Here is a 15158-nt window from a genome sequence, read left to right as displayed (position 1 = left end):
CTAAAAAAAAAAGTGAATTTCATGAAAAACATTTATTTTTAACAACAAATCCAAATTTTAAGCAAATAAAACTTTTAGCTGAACAATTTGACTACATTCAAATTTTGAATGTTTTTAACATCACTTCTTTTCAAAATATTTTTTTGTTTAGCTTGTATTTAATTTTAGCTAGAAAATTCTATTCTTGGAAAAAGGAAACCCTCTCCCTTCAATCCTCCCCTGCAGCTTTACACTATACTTGAGCCTATCGCTCATTTGCTCATCCTTTGCAGAGGAGACATCTGGCTACTTGACTTGTTGCGTGAGTGAATCAGATCCTTCTGACTTACAGTGAATGCAAATCAAATCGTATACCCCGTGCTTGGTTATCTGTGTGGAATTCGCTGAAGTTTGATACAATTAGATAATGAATTTAGGAATTACTATTAAAAAACCAATTGAATGTTTGCTACGGAATGCAATAATACTTGCAGCAGTTCAGGTTGCTGAAGTAAGTTTTTTTTGCTGTAAAGAATGGAGCTCTTGTTGGAATGCTCTATTTTTTGCATGTATTTTTTGTGTGTGGGCCATAAATCATAGAGCTACAAACAGCCAGAACCTTCTTCCATACAGAGGAAGAGGTTAAAACATACCTCTAATTCTAACATACCTCTAAAGTTGTAGATTACTATTGTTTTTAGCATTTGTGAAAAACATGAATAGTGACAAAGTTGATTTAAAGTGCATTGCTATGATCAGGAGGAATAGTTAAGCAGCAAAAAAAAAAAATTAGTGTGGTTCTTGGGCTGTTACTTCATAACTAATAATCTAAATACTCAGTCTTTTAAAATCAACCTCATATTGTGGAATTATTACTAGAAACACTTTAGCAGTAAATGGGAAGGAGTGGTGAGGTGGTGGGTGAAGGCAGCCTCGTGTTTTAGCAGATGATCATTGGCTGGAGCTGCAGAGACGGGGAGGGACCTCAGTGCTGCTGTTTCTGGAGAGAGGGGCAGAGGGAGCGGGACAGCGTGCGGGAGAGACGGCAAAGGAGGATAAATGAACACAGAGGGTTCTCCCCTCATCGGAAAGCCTGCCTTTCTGATTTCATCCCCCAAAGTTGCCGCTTTTTCAAGCAAAAAAAAAAAAGAAAAGCAGAGGGCTTTTCTTTGAATGAATGTATGTGAGAGTGGGTTTTGGACAACGGTCACCCACACACTGCCTATATCCTCTGAGGTAGAGGTACTCTGCTGTGATACCACTGCGATGGCCGGACATGGACAAGAAAGGGGATAAAGCGGAGAAGAACCAGAAGAAAGGCAGTCATTACTTTATAATAGAAGCTGTGGCCTTGATTTTGTGGATTATCGCCCATTAAGCCATCTCCAATCTGGGATTTCTTCTGCAGCAAATGTTGATGACTCTTTTTACTCTTTATAGTCACTTTCAGAATATCTCTATTAAAATCTGTCAGCCACTTTTTGTGGGGTTTTTTATTTTCAATTTTTGTGCCTTCAACTCAGAACTTCACTGGATAATTTTGCTTTTGTTTTTCACCTTGCTGGAATCCTGCCTGCACTGTGGGCACGGACGGGGGACTCCCTCTCCTTTATCTTCCTCCTTGATCCTTCCTGTGTTTGAAGTGAAGCATGGAGATATGCGTTTGGACTGAAAGCAAACAAAGAGTCGTCTACCTGACGAAGTAGCGGATTCCCTTAGGAGACCTCAAACTGTCAAAGGTCTATTCCTTCAAAATAAAAACCATGAATTTCTCTCTGGATCTGCTGAACCAGAGCTCTGCCGACTCATCGACCTTATCCGCTCCCTTCTGCCTCCTTGAAATAGGATATTCCAAAATTTTCAACACCTGCCTCCTTGAAGTGTCAATCATCCTTTTCCTGACTATTCTGATCATCTGTGGGAACCTGGTGGTGATTTTTGTGTTCCACTGTGCCCCTTTGCTTAGCCAGCACTCCACCAGTGCATTCATTCAGACGATGGCATACGCGGACCTGCTGGTGGGGGTCAGCTGCCTTTTCCCTTCCCTGTCTTTGCTCCATCTTCTGAAGGGTCTGGACCCCAAACTGACCTGCCAGGTCTTTGGATATATGGTCTCTGTTTTAAAGTCTGTTTCGATGGCATCTTTAGCCTGTGTGAGCGTGGACCGCTACATCGCCATCACGAGGCCTCTGACCTATGCCTCCCTCGTCACACCGTGTCGAGTGCGCTGCTGCGTTGTTCTAATATGGCTTTACTCTGCGTTGGTCTTCCTCCCATCTTTTATGGAATGGGGGAAGCCTGGATATCATGGCGACGTTGTTCGTTGGTGTGCGGTGGAGTGGAGGACAAATCCGTTTTTCACAGCTTTTATCGTCGCACTCGTCTACGCCCCTGCCGCAATTACCATCTGCTTCACCTATGCTAATATTTTCAAGATCTGCCGACAGCACACCCGGGAGATCAATGAGCGCCACGCACGCTACCGACCCCAGCAGCTACAAGGCCCGGGAATCACAGCCGGATCGGTAGTCAAGGACACCAGCACAGGAGATAAAGGGCTGGTGCACGACTCGTCCGAAGCAAAAAATTCCCAACACCCTGAGCCCCATTATCAGAACTCCACATCCACATACTCGGACAAGAGATATGCCATGGTCTTGTTCCGCATCACCAGCGTTTTTTACATCCTCTGGTTGCCCTACATCCTCTACTTTCTGTTAGAGAGTGGACAGATCTACCGCCACCCTGCAGCCTCTTTTTTCACAACGTGGTTGGCGATCAGCAACAGCTTCTGTAACTGTCTTATTTACAGCCTCTCCAACTCTGCTTTCAGAAAGGGTCTAAAACGTCTCTGCTCCTTCTGCTTGCAGCGTACTGGCAGAGGGTTCAGGGTAAAGAACACCAAAAAGACCGGCCTTGGCTCTATTGAAAAAGGTTGTTCTGGTCCGGGTTATGTATTTGACCAGGAGGACGTAGGAGTTGGTACAACATATCATGTGTAGTTTAAAGAGGAAAAATAAAGCATTTGTGCTGAAGTATGAACCAAAATCAAACTACTGAAAATGTCTTTAAAGGAGCTATAAAGAGAAATAAGCTTTGATGTTCCACTTATGTTTCAGGGTTTACCTGTTAAGGCTGAAAATCTTAAAAGCAGAGCAATGGACCCTTAAAGGTCAAAATACCCCATTTAAGGACTTTTGGTTTTTTGGAACACGGGACTATTACATGGAAGGAATTTCTATGAAGGAGAGAAATCTGTGGAGGCTGAACAAAATGTTTGTTTTGCACTGCTCTATTTTTGGGACACTTATACTTTGCAAAATTTGACAAAATGAAACGTTGAATATGCTGTATGTGATACATTATGACCGCTGTCAGCACATTTTGTGTTGAGTATCAAAAAGAGCGAAACATCCAGTGCAAGTAGCTGCTATAAGATTGTAAGAGAATGGAAGGTGACTCTCCCATGTGAGAATCTATGTGCAGGCTAGTGCTATGTTTAAAAATGTTACCTTTTTTTTCTTCTAGTTCTCTGTTTGACTTGACACAAAAAAATCAAAAATCAAAAGCATCATTGTGGGATTATGCAGACCCAGCCTACAGTGACTGATGTGATTATGGCTTGTCTGTATCGAGATATATCAACATGCTTTAAATGAAAGATTATTTATTATTGTTGTTAAAATGTAATTCATTTAGTTCTGGTTTTTGCACACTATGTCTGATGTTGGTAATATCACCCAGCCTTGGTGTACGACTGTTAGGCTGACAAAACAAACAGTAACTTTATTCTTCATTGCACCTTTATGTTGATTATGCAACTTAACTTATTTGATAGAAAGTGTGTTCAAGACATTATAAACTAAGAAAGGAGGTATATTTACAAGTATTTGACAAATAGATTGTTGGTACATCGTTTGATTTTTTTTAAATACATTTCGTGTGTTCAGAGTCGTATCGGTTAACCTTTGAAATGTGAGACGTCATTAAAGATAGATTGCAGTCCTAGGTGAATTCTAAATCAGCTTATATTTTTTCGATCTGGGGGCCGATGCAACACACCAATATATGCACACACACACTGATGTGCACAGGCACAAACATGCACCCCAACAAAGTAATAGCCAATTTGCTCAAGTCGTTTGTGGTGCCATCAGGAGGAAATTCACCTGCTTTGTGGGTGTGCAGTAGCACTATGTGTGTGTATACGCTTGCATGCACTCAGTTCCTTTCGGACCTTTTTTTTAATTGCGAAGTAATTTTTTTTTAATAACTAAGTGTAAAAAAATAAAATAAAAATTGGCCGTAATGAATTCTACTAAACCAAGTCAAACTTCTTAGTTGTGAAAACTGACGTTGAAAATAATTTCTGTGCTGATACCAAAGACACGTTCTGGACTAAACATTTCTCTGTTTTTTGTTGAACTTTACTGAGCTTCACACAGTTTGTGTGAGAGTCCATGGAGTTGTGTTGGCTGAGTGAGGATTAGACTGTTGTAATGTGTTGTTGCCTTGTTTAAATTAAAGACAAATTTGGTAAAACCACATTTTCCTACTTTTGAGGGCTCGGTGTAAAGGCAGGCGACTGTTCTTTGTTTCTCTGACGGTATAGACGTGCTTTGATGAAAATATCTGTATCTCATTTCTGCTATTTAGTCCATATTTACTCTCAAATCTGCTTTGATTGCATCTACTTATTATTTGAAAAAAAAACAGTGTTTCTTAATATTTCACAACTTGCATTTGTTTTTTTCTGTTTTCAGTAAAGCCAAACAAACAAAATCATTGGTTTAGCTGTTAATCCAATGCCTTGTATTAGTGTGATTGTGTATTTGTGTGTTTGTAACGTAAGGATGTGTGCTGGTCTCTCTCCAGATTTGACCACTGGCTGAATTCAGACTGTTCAAGGTGTTGTAGTGTCTTTCACTTGTAGTTGTGTGATTCGTGATGCACAGTTGTACTAGCTGTCTAAAACTGTCGGCTGTAAAGCATTGCCAAAATGTTGCAGTCTTTCCTGTTATGTCTTTCACTGTTCCACTCTCTGAACAGTTGTATGTTTACAGTTTTGCTGTACTGGATGTTTGACTATCAAACAACATTTCCGTCTAAGTGTACTTGGAGACGTTGTACTGCCTAGATCCTCCCGCATGCTTTCCAACAAAGTCATGAAAAGGTGCTGCAAAAAAAAAACAAAAAACTTTTTTGAATGACAGATGGATTTAGAGTGAAATATCGACCACCAAAACACAACTTTGCTGTTATATAATGTTGAGGCACAGACTTTTGACATTTTTGAAAGGACGAAAGCGAAACAAGCAGTTGTTCACACACTCCTGTGGGACACACAACCTACTTGCACCTTTTCAGGGGAAAGACTTGAGTGGCCGTGGGGTCCCCTCGTGTCATGTCAGGCAGGAGTAGGAGGAAAAATGTGGGACATTGCTCCAGTTAAGGACATTTTTATGAGTGTCCTCACGATTAAGAACAAGTACGACGATTCAGCTTTCAAGGTAAACCATTAAAATGATGTCAGTTAGAAGAAAATTACTTACTAACTTGCAAAACGACTGATTCTACAAAAATTTAGAATATATGTTTTTGATAGTACTATAAAAAAACATTCAGAATGAATAAACATTTTTTGCAGAAACTCTTGTGCTTCTTGCTATTAAAGGTTCCCCCTTTCAATATTTTGGACACACTCTTTAAATGTCCTGAGGTTTTTGGTAAAAATTACAACCACCTTTTTTTGTCTGCTTCCAGACAGAGTCCTAATGTTTCACATGGTATACTGTTTTTTTTAAAGAAAAGTTTTAATAGTTTTTATATTTGTAATCGTTTTTGTCATTTTAATGTTAAATGTTTGGTAAATGGGTAAAATAGTGACCCAAAAAAAAAAAAATTAAGGTAAAACTCAACACTGAAGTTTAACTAAAGTGTTTGTATTTAAGATGACCTAAATTCCATGTCTTATCAGTTTTACTTAACCGTCATCTTTCTTTTCCCTCTGACTGTTCAGATTATTTTATCACAAAAACGATGCCACAATCAGACAGCCCCATTAATGACTGACTCACGAGCCAGCATTTCCTGCAGAACAGATTATCACAAAACACACCAGACAAGACTTCCCACTGTAACCAAGCCTTCTCTTGGAAGCATTCCAAACACCAGAATTCCACTCCGTTTTTTTATTTTTATCCACAATTAATGAAGGACAATAATCTGCACAGTGAACAATAAAGGCCTTGTACATTTGAGTTCTAGGAACGGAGCCATTAGTGCGTCGACTGTTGACAAAACATGTCTCGTATGCCAGTGCTTTTGAATATGCGGTGAGTGTTCTTATGAATGTCAGGAGAATGTTAATGAACATTCATGTTTAATGATGCTGCTGATGAAAGTGCGTGTTCAGTACATGTGTTGCCGCGTGCTTTTGAAAAGGTGTAAATGCTGTTCATCTGTACAGAGGAAATAAATGTGATATTCTGTCTGTGGGTTCATGTGATTTTGGAATAAATGTGTTCATATCAATTAAACAGAAACATTGAATTCATTTGGCCCCATTTCAAAATAAAATTTTCCTTTTTTTCTTTTTCTTTTTTAATTAAAATGATGTTTTTCACCAAGGTGGTATCCTTTTTAAGCTTTACAACTGTGTTAACGAATAGTATAAAAGAAAATCTAGTGAGTTTTTTTGGCTTCATGCTCTGTTTCTATTCCGATTGGACAAATATTTTGTCTGCTGTCAGTTTGTTAAAGCAGCACATCAGGGCTCAGATAGTAAAAAGAAGTGGGACATGTAAGGTTCTGTAAATATTTAAAGATTAATGTTAAGGAATCAGCATTATGATTAGCTGGGAGATCTGTTATTGAAAGCTTTTGATAAAAGGTTAACGGGGCAATTATTTTAACTAGTACTTTCTATTTCACATAAATAAGACATCTTTTGTTTTAGCATGAAACTTTAATTTGTGCAATATGAAGTTTGACTGCCTGAAACCATTAAGCTGTGGCAGTCCGTTCTAATGAAGGTGTGGTTTGGGGCCTGTGTCAGACCTGATAAATATTACGCTCCGTTGTCTTGACAGCGGGCTCGTTTGCAAGCAGAGAAAGAATAACAGACTGACAAATCAGCTATTGTGTGTGGGCAGAGAAAACCAGGGACTTGAACAATAGCGGGCTAGTTGTCCGGTTTTCTCACGGAAGCCTCTTTCTGCCGTCTTATTTCTAGCTTTTACAAACAAAAATGCAGGGGGGGCTGCAGCTCTGCCGTTTTTTGGCTCTTGTGAATCGACTGCAGTCCCCTTTAGAGAATAATTGTTTGTTCTTTAGGACTTTGTAGAAGTTTTTGTCATTTATTTTATTTATTTTGCAGTCCTACCATGACGTGCATGCTTTGATAGATCTTCCAGCAGAAACGGTTGGTTTAAGCCTTTGTGTAACCCATCTCGTTATTCTCTGACACTCATTAGGAGGAAAGTGAGAAGGGTTGACCATTTTATAAACTAGTTTGTTCCTCTTTTCAGAAAAAAACGAAGGGCTCTGTATCAAAAATGTTCTCCTCAATTAACATTGTTACACTTGGACGTGTTTTCTCCTCCCTCTTACTCGACCCTGTTTTAAAAAATTGCCTTGAAACTGAACAGACAATCAAACGGGAAGCTAATTGGCCTCCATGGATGAGGTCTTTGCAGATCTCTCTCAGCACTTGAGATTAGTGTGGCTAGTGGTGCTTGATCAAGCATGGAATGTTTGAGACTGTGGCCAAGTGTAGTGTGTCCTTTTACACTGAGTACAAACCCTGTAACACCTGCACTGTCTACTGTATCATTTCTAAAGGCTTTTTGTCTTAGTAACTCAATGAGGAAATATGATTTGGAAGCCCTTTGCATCTATTAGTTCGTGTCAGATAGATGTTTTGAAATCTTGTTTTTTTCTCAAATAAAGGAACATTAAGGTGGACCCTAACTTCACAGCAGTACTATAATAAACGGTGGAGGAGGGTGTGGGTTGGAACTCTTTTGTTGACCTATGATTGCTTTTAAGTCGCTTTGTGTTAGTAATCCTTTCTTCCTGCATTTATTCTGATACCTAACAATATTTTTGTTCGACCAACTTCCTTTGTGGAAGTTGGAACAGAAACTGAGAGAAGGGAGGGGTATGACAAACCAGACCTAGTATGTGCAGTTGGCAGCAAAATTAGGTCCACTAAATGAGAAAATATTCAGAGATGTATATCAACTTTGATGTCTTTGTACTATTGTGACATAAGGAAAGCTTTTCCTAAAATATCTTTATGAACTTGTACTGGAATTTCATAAAAAACATCAATACTTGACTTCATGAAATTGTCTTGTTACACAAACATAATCCAAAATAGTCAAACGTGGCGCCCAGTTCTCACTGGAGACTTTTACTAGAAGGGCTCCTGCTCAAAGGTGCTGTCAATTCAGAAACAAGCGTTGTTATCAACAGCCTTAAACTGTTTGGTGTTAAAAGATCTAATGCATTTTTAATGGGCACGACATCCACAGCCCATTGCTCCATCATCCCACAAATGCATGAATCTTATAAATCCAGTAGCATTTCTAGGAAAAGAAACAGCACTTCTAACTGTGTATTTGTTGTCAAAATGTATTGTTTAATCAAAAAATATAGATTCAAAATTCACATGTTATTTTCTCTTTGTGAAAGTTTGTTTATTTAAAGATAATATAAGAAATGATTTGTGATTATTCCATAACCCTTGTGCTATCTTGTGGGGTCCAGATGACCCCACTCCCAACGTTGGAGGCACGTTAACGTTGGGAGTTGGGTCATCTAGACCCACTAGACAGTGCACTGAACCTTATTTTCTTCAATGATTTGTGATCTTCACTGGTGTCCATGGATTACATCAAACTTTCCACCTTTATCCACCTTTGTCATGGTAGGAATAACACGTCAATGTAAGGTTGGGGTCATCTGGACCCCACAAGATAATACAAGGGTTAATAAGCTGAAGGATAGTAATTTCTTCAATTACTTTGCAGTTTCTTTTATTTGTAAATTAATATTATTTAGCATTTACATACAAGATTGTGTTAGATCAGTAGTGGGCAAACCATGGCCTGGGGGCCATATGCAGCCTGTTAATCTGGCCAACCAAATCCTTGCTAATGATATTAATAATCCTTGCTAATGTTTTATTTTCCCAGTAATTCTAGTGTCTCTCCATAGATTGTGCAGTACAAATACATTGAGCTTAGTTTAAGTGCAGAAAGTAGATCGGCATGTATGTGGTGTCTAAAGATTAGCTGTTTTTCTGATGTTCATTTGTGTTTTCTGAGTCGGACAATAATTTGTCTGATCATTCCAACACTGCATGAACGGAACATTTCTCTGTTTGCATTTTTTCCTGAGGGACATCAACCTTTTGGTGCAATTGGCATTAAAATGAAGACTAAAGTCACAGTAAAAAAAAAAAAAGAAAAACTCCCAAAAATACTGTTTTCAAATGTATATATATATTTTCTATTAAAATTGCATCATATTTTCATTCCTACTCAGTATTATTTCTTTCTCTTTTGAGGTGGATTACTAAAACTGCCACGCGTCTGCTCCTGGTCTGGTCCTTCTGTCGAATTTTAGAACCCCTTTTGGCCCATAAGTAAAACATTTTGTCCAGCTCTTGTGTTTGATTACCAGCACCCTTTGCCTCTGTAAAAGGCGGTTTAAAAATTTGTATTATTGTAATTTGAAATGTACTGATTTTACTTACAGTGTCGATGGGGTTTGTTTGGGTTGCCAACTTTTCGCCAACTTTGGAGAAATATTCAGACCATTTAATGTTAAACATTAAATAAACTTTAGTGACTCCTGATATTTTAGTGCCAAAATAGAATTGAACTGAAACTACATTTCGATCAAAATTAAAGCGTATTTAATTATTTAGTGCTTTAGACCAACAATACTGATAATTTGAAACCGAAAATAATAAAAACGATCTACTTAGTACAGGGGTAGGAACCGAGGGCCACGGTTTTCCAACATATCCTGCTTTGGCATGCTCTAATATGCTAGACGCACCTGATCCAGGTAATCAGCAGGGAGTAGGGAAAACATGCAGACCGAGCTGGAGTGAGGCCTGGTTTAACATAAACGTGGTTACAATTTTTGTTCCTCTTTAAATGTTTTAATATACTGTCTGTTGAAGAACAGATGACCTCCAATTAACCCTATACTTGCAATATGTTAAAAATAAGCCAGCTTCACTCTTTCTCAGGTTACGTTTTCATGCAACGTATGCCATCAAACGTGCTTGAAAAAGCAAAATTTCGTTCTTTCAGGTTTGTCTGGACAAAAAGTACAAATCATCCAAAAATTAAGTAGAATAAACCTAAACTGTTTTTGATGAATCTAACTAATCATTTTATTTTCTAAAACACACTTCAAACGTGCAACTTTGTTTTCTTTCATGTCTGGTAAAGTCTCTATTTAACAGTATTGCAGACCTCAATCTTTCCAACACAGGATTTACTGGTGATTTTCCTAAATAGACTGAAATTCAAATCAGACTTGTCAAAATAACAGAAAGATGGCGGTGTGGACAGTTTGTGTGGAAGAAGAGAACATTCTGTGCCAGTAATTCACCCTGCCTGAAACTCTAAATTCCTTTTGCTTTTTGAATGCTGTGAAGCTCCGACCACTCCTGCATTTCTGTTGAATTGTTCTCTTCAGTTACTTTCAATGATAGTTAAAATATATGAAATAAAATTTCCTTTTTAGCTCATTAAACTCCCATTTTCCCCTTGTTTTCTTTACAGGAGTCTCCCCAGGACAGTGCAATCACCAGGGACATCAACAGGACGTTCCCTGCTCATGACTACTTCAAAGACACCGGAGGAGATGGGCAAGACTCCCTCTACAAGATCTGCAAGGTGCCACATCGACCCGTATAAAAAATGCTGGTTTTCTGTGAGGTTCAGGGCGAATAAAAAATGAGAAGATGGAGTGCACACAGAAGCAATCCAGTTTTGATGAAGTCATCTCAAAGAACCACGCGAAAGACAAACAGGCAGAATAATCAGATTAAAACAAGATCAGACAGGAGTTTTTTGTGATGAAACACAAAAACTTTTTCATTTATTATAACCTAAAACAAATATCTTAAGAATAATTCTCAATTTGTTTAATCGAAACACATAATTAAGATTAAACACAACTATTTATTTTGAAACAACGAAAGCTGGATCTTATGGGACAGTGATGTGTTTTCGCCAGAAATCGCACTGAAAAATGTCCTGTCAAATTGAATCGGGAGCTTCTCTGGAAAAGGGAGTAATTACTGTATAAATGACACATTTACAGTGGAACTCATTACAACTTTGTGGAGCAAATGTAAGACTTAGCTGCTCTGTTCATTAATTAACTCTGTCACTGGGTGGTTCAGAGAGTTCATTACAATCTGTATGGAAAAAAGTTAACCGTGTACACTGAAACACTGTTTAGGTCATTTGTCCTGTTAGGAGGACTAGAAAGTTTCAATTCGAGTTTTTGGTGCTGGTTTCAACAATAAACATTCAGTTTGGATGCTAAACAGGCATTGAAACTGGTGAAGCACTAAGAATGTGACTTTTATCTTACGCTTAGTCATTTTGATCTTAGCACTCACACAGTACAGCTCTTTGGACCACGGCACTATCCCTTGAACCTGTGAACAGGATAATAGTGTTGTTAGCATAAACCCTCGTGGTCATTAAGAGGAGGGAACACTGCCCCATACTGTACCAACGTACTTGTTAGCTGTACCTAAACACTGAGGGTAAAAAGGTTTTGCCTGGAGCAAGGGATGCAAAGAGTCCCTTGTGATGCTGTTGGCACGACAATGTCCAACTGGTGTCCTATGGGTGGACCCTTAGATTGCCAGTCCTGCACACATGTCCCATTACTCCTTCTAATGCTTGCTTAGAGTCTGAACTTTAAAACTACGTTAAAATCACCCTCTGCAATCCATGTTTAAGCAGCCACTTCCAATAAAAAGTATTTGTAAATGCAAGTAAACGCACGTTTCAGGCTTCCTCATTCAAAACTCTGGCATTTACGTGTAGCTACGCAAGTTTCCACGATCATTTTTGGCCTCTATGTGGCCACTGAACGCCCATTGCAGTAAAAATCAAGTGGAACTTTGAACAATCAGGAGTCCGATTTGGTTCTTTGGTATGACGTATGGATAGGGTCCCTTTAATTTACGGAAATGCCAACTGTTTTTAAAAATTGATCATGGAGGACAAATTAATAATTGCGGTTTGAGTTCGGCCGGAGTTTTAACATGGAGCTGTGAAAGAAAAAGTTTTGAGCAAGATTTACGCCACATCGACATTTTGCACCAAGCCTCTTCCAACTGTAGGTGGCAGACATTTGCAGTAGCAAAAGAAAAGGTCCTCCCTGCTTGTCCAGTGTGAACACCGGGCGCTCTTGAACAGGTGACATATGCCCGGTGTGTATGTAGTTTAACACGTGCATCTGAACCACATTCTGGCAAAATAAGCTCATTTGATAAACACAACTTTGAAGCATTTACCAAACTATCTCTACAGCTTTGATGCACACATTTGAACTCAACCTCCTATAATGTGTCCTGAATGGCCTCACTGCAGTATTTTCACAGCTTCCAGTTTTATGTCATTCATTATGCATAGCTCTAGTGAGGACATTCATCTCTTCACTGACAAGTAACTCCTGAGGTGTTTTTGAATAATTCAGTCTCGCCCTCCTCTGCATATGTATGGATCCGTGTATTTATCCAGTCTGCATGGCCTCAATATTTGTGTTTGTAGTTCAGTAGGCCATTACAACCATTGGATTGGATTCCCCCCCTTTTTTTTACTATGAACAAATGAAAAATCTTTGGATGTGTCTTTTGCCACTTAAAAACAACATTTTTTTACTCATTTTTCTTGACAACCTTTAAAAAATGTGTAAAAATTAAACAAAAACTTTATTTTTTTTTCTAAAACACTTTGAATATGAGTTGAATGTTTTAAAATTCAAAGTAATTGACTAAATAAAACAAGCTGTCAGTTTTTTCTTTACCCAGAGCCATTAAACTGTTTTTAAATCCTCCTTGAAGCTTATTTTACCTGAGTATATTTCTATGTTCCTTCCTTTCAGGCTTACTCTGTTTATGATGAAGAGATAGGGTACTGCCAGGGACAGTCTTTCTTGGCTGCAGTGCTGCTCCTACACGTGAGTTGACATACCAAAGTCCTGCAAAACCCAAATCTTTCAAACAGTGTCAAGGTCTGAGAAGGCCGGGTTAGTTGTCCATTGACTACATAAACCTGGGAGAATAAAGTTTTAAGCCCAATTTCCCCCAGTGCTCAGATATTAAGTGTGCTCTTTTGTGTTTGAAGTACTTTAAGGTCAGATGAATCTAAACTCTTTGTGGCTCCATTTGTAAGAATAGTAGTCTAGTGGGATGCTGAGACTGCCACCTAGTGTAGAAATGCTGTCCTTCAGAAATGTAGTTTTGAAGGAGATGAGAGCAATAACGTATTTATTTAAAGATTTATGAATATTTTTATGTAAAAAAAAGGGAAAATCTGTTCTATGTTGTAGGTCAGCTGCTGATTGATTCTGTCTGTTCTGTTCAGATGCCAGAGGAGCAAGCTTTTAGTGTTCTGGTGAAGATCATGTTTGATTATGGGCTCAGGGACCTTTTCAAACAGAACTTTGAAGATCTGCACTGCAAGTTCTTCCAGCTTGAGAGACTCATGCAGGTATGTGTGCTGCAGCCCAACATTTTTTGGGTTGTATATTTCATATTAGTTATCTTTATGTACCTAGAAGTGTGAGTTCCTGTGAGCTAACCAACTTGCACCCTTTTTAAAAAAAAATCTTCCTTGAAATGCCTTTGCACTTCTTCCCTGCAATCTGAAATGTATTGACTTCTTCTTCCCCTCCACTCCCTCCTTTGTATTCATTGCTTTCTTCCCACATCCACTACTTTCCTTCTCTCCTATTAGGAATGTATACCGGATCTATATAACCATTTCCTGAATGTGGGCCTGGAGGCTCATATGTATGCTTCTCAGTGGTTCCTCACCCTCTTCACAGCCAAGTTCCCTCTCTACATGGTCTTCCATATAATGGACTTGCTACTGTGTGAGGTTAGTGGGCTTATGTGTCTATTATCTATGTTAACACATACTTTTGAGTCACTGTTGCTTTAAAACAGTTCCGTTTATTGATTTCTGCTTCTGAATTAGAATCATCTTTAAGGAAATGTAAAGAATGATGACATTTGAAAAGAAAAAATGATAATTTCTGAGTTTACTGAGGTTTTAAAAGATTAAAAAAATAATTTTAAAGATCATTGATAAACTTTATTGATATTTCTTAAAAACTAATGAATTAATCAATCATTTTAAAGTAAGTTCAAGTGATGTCCATTTGTTTTTCATTTCTAAGCATCCTCAAAGCTGTAACTATTAAACTGAACCTGCTGTTAGACTACAGGTTTGTGCTAAAAAAAAGACAAAAAAACGGTGAATTCAGAAGATTTAAAGGAAAGCTAAAAGAAAGAGGAGCAACACTAATCATTTCATGTAATCATATATTTTCCTGTTTTAAAATCTAATTCTATGTCAAAACTCGTTTAGGAAATCCCCTCAGTTTTATTAATGAATCTTTTCTGTCTTTTGCTTTTCAGGGAATTAGTGTGATTTTTAATGTAGCCTTGGCTCTTCTAAAGGTAAGATAAGCTTCCACCCTAAGAAAATGTAAATAAACTGTAGGCTCTTTTTAGGTCTACAAAAAGAAATTAAAATACTCTAAAAGTATGTAGGAATTTAGTCCACTACTTAATGCCACAACTGCTCAAAAAGAGTGTCACATTTGAGCCTAATGACTCGCATAGAAATTTTATTTCTGTCTGTTCTGATGTCGCGTTTCCCAGACGTCAAAAGACGATCTAATCCAATCGGACTTCGAAGGCGCACTTAAGTTCTTTCGTGTCCCGGTCCCAAAGAGGTACCGCTCTGAGGAAAACGCCAAGAAACTGATGGAGCTGGCCTGCAGCATGAAGGTAAGTCAATTAGAACAGATCCCTTGCTCACATCCTTCAGGAAAACATCTGAAGTTCAGAGTAGAACACAAAGAAAACATCTGCAGAAAACCGCAGACCTTATTACATT

The 15158-nt window shown here is 38.3% G+C and overlaps 2 protein-coding genes across 5 annotated transcripts in view; both read left to right on the top strand.

Moving 5' to 3' along the window:
- The window catches only part of rabgap1 (RAB GTPase activating protein 1), a 58910-nt gene that overhangs the window by 31360 nt on the left and 12392 nt on the right, over window positions 1–15158 (top strand). For all 4 annotated transcript variants that reach the window (XM_004074960.5, XM_078955804.1, XM_011481879.4 and 1 more), the window contains 6 exons: window positions 10788–10901; window positions 13135–13209; window positions 13617–13742; window positions 13989–14132; window positions 14675–14716; window positions 14921–15049. In XM_004074960.5, coding sequence (XP_004075008.1) covers window positions 10788–10901; window positions 13135–13209; window positions 13617–13742; window positions 13989–14132; window positions 14675–14716; window positions 14921–15049 — 630 coding nt within the window. The remainder of the gene's footprint in view (window positions 1–10787; window positions 10902–13134; window positions 13210–13616; window positions 13743–13988; window positions 14133–14674; window positions 14717–14920; window positions 15050–15158) is intronic.
- On the top strand, window positions 982–5629 carry LOC105355247 (putative G-protein coupled receptor 21). The gene has a single exon (XM_011481876.4). The coding sequence runs from the start codon at window positions 1743–1745 to the stop codon at window positions 2979–2981; it is 1239 nt and encodes a 412-aa protein (XP_011480178.1). The 5' UTR covers window positions 982–1742; the 3' UTR covers window positions 2982–5629.

This window comes from Oryzias latipes, chromosome 12 (assembly GCF_053564925.1).
Source record: "Oryzias latipes strain Hd-rR chromosome 12, Olatipes_Hd-rR_3.1".
Lineage (NCBI taxonomy): Eukaryota > Metazoa > Chordata > Actinopteri > Beloniformes > Adrianichthyidae > Oryzias > Oryzias latipes.
Note: the sequence above shows the minus strand (reverse complement) of the source record. Positions and strands in the feature narration are given on the sequence as shown.

Bases quoted from the DNA above. Each gene is read 5' to 3' on its own strand.
- LOC105355247 (XM_011481876.4), top strand. From the start codon at position 1,743: ATGAATTTCTCTCTGGATCTGCTGAACCAGAGCTCTGCCGACTCATCG.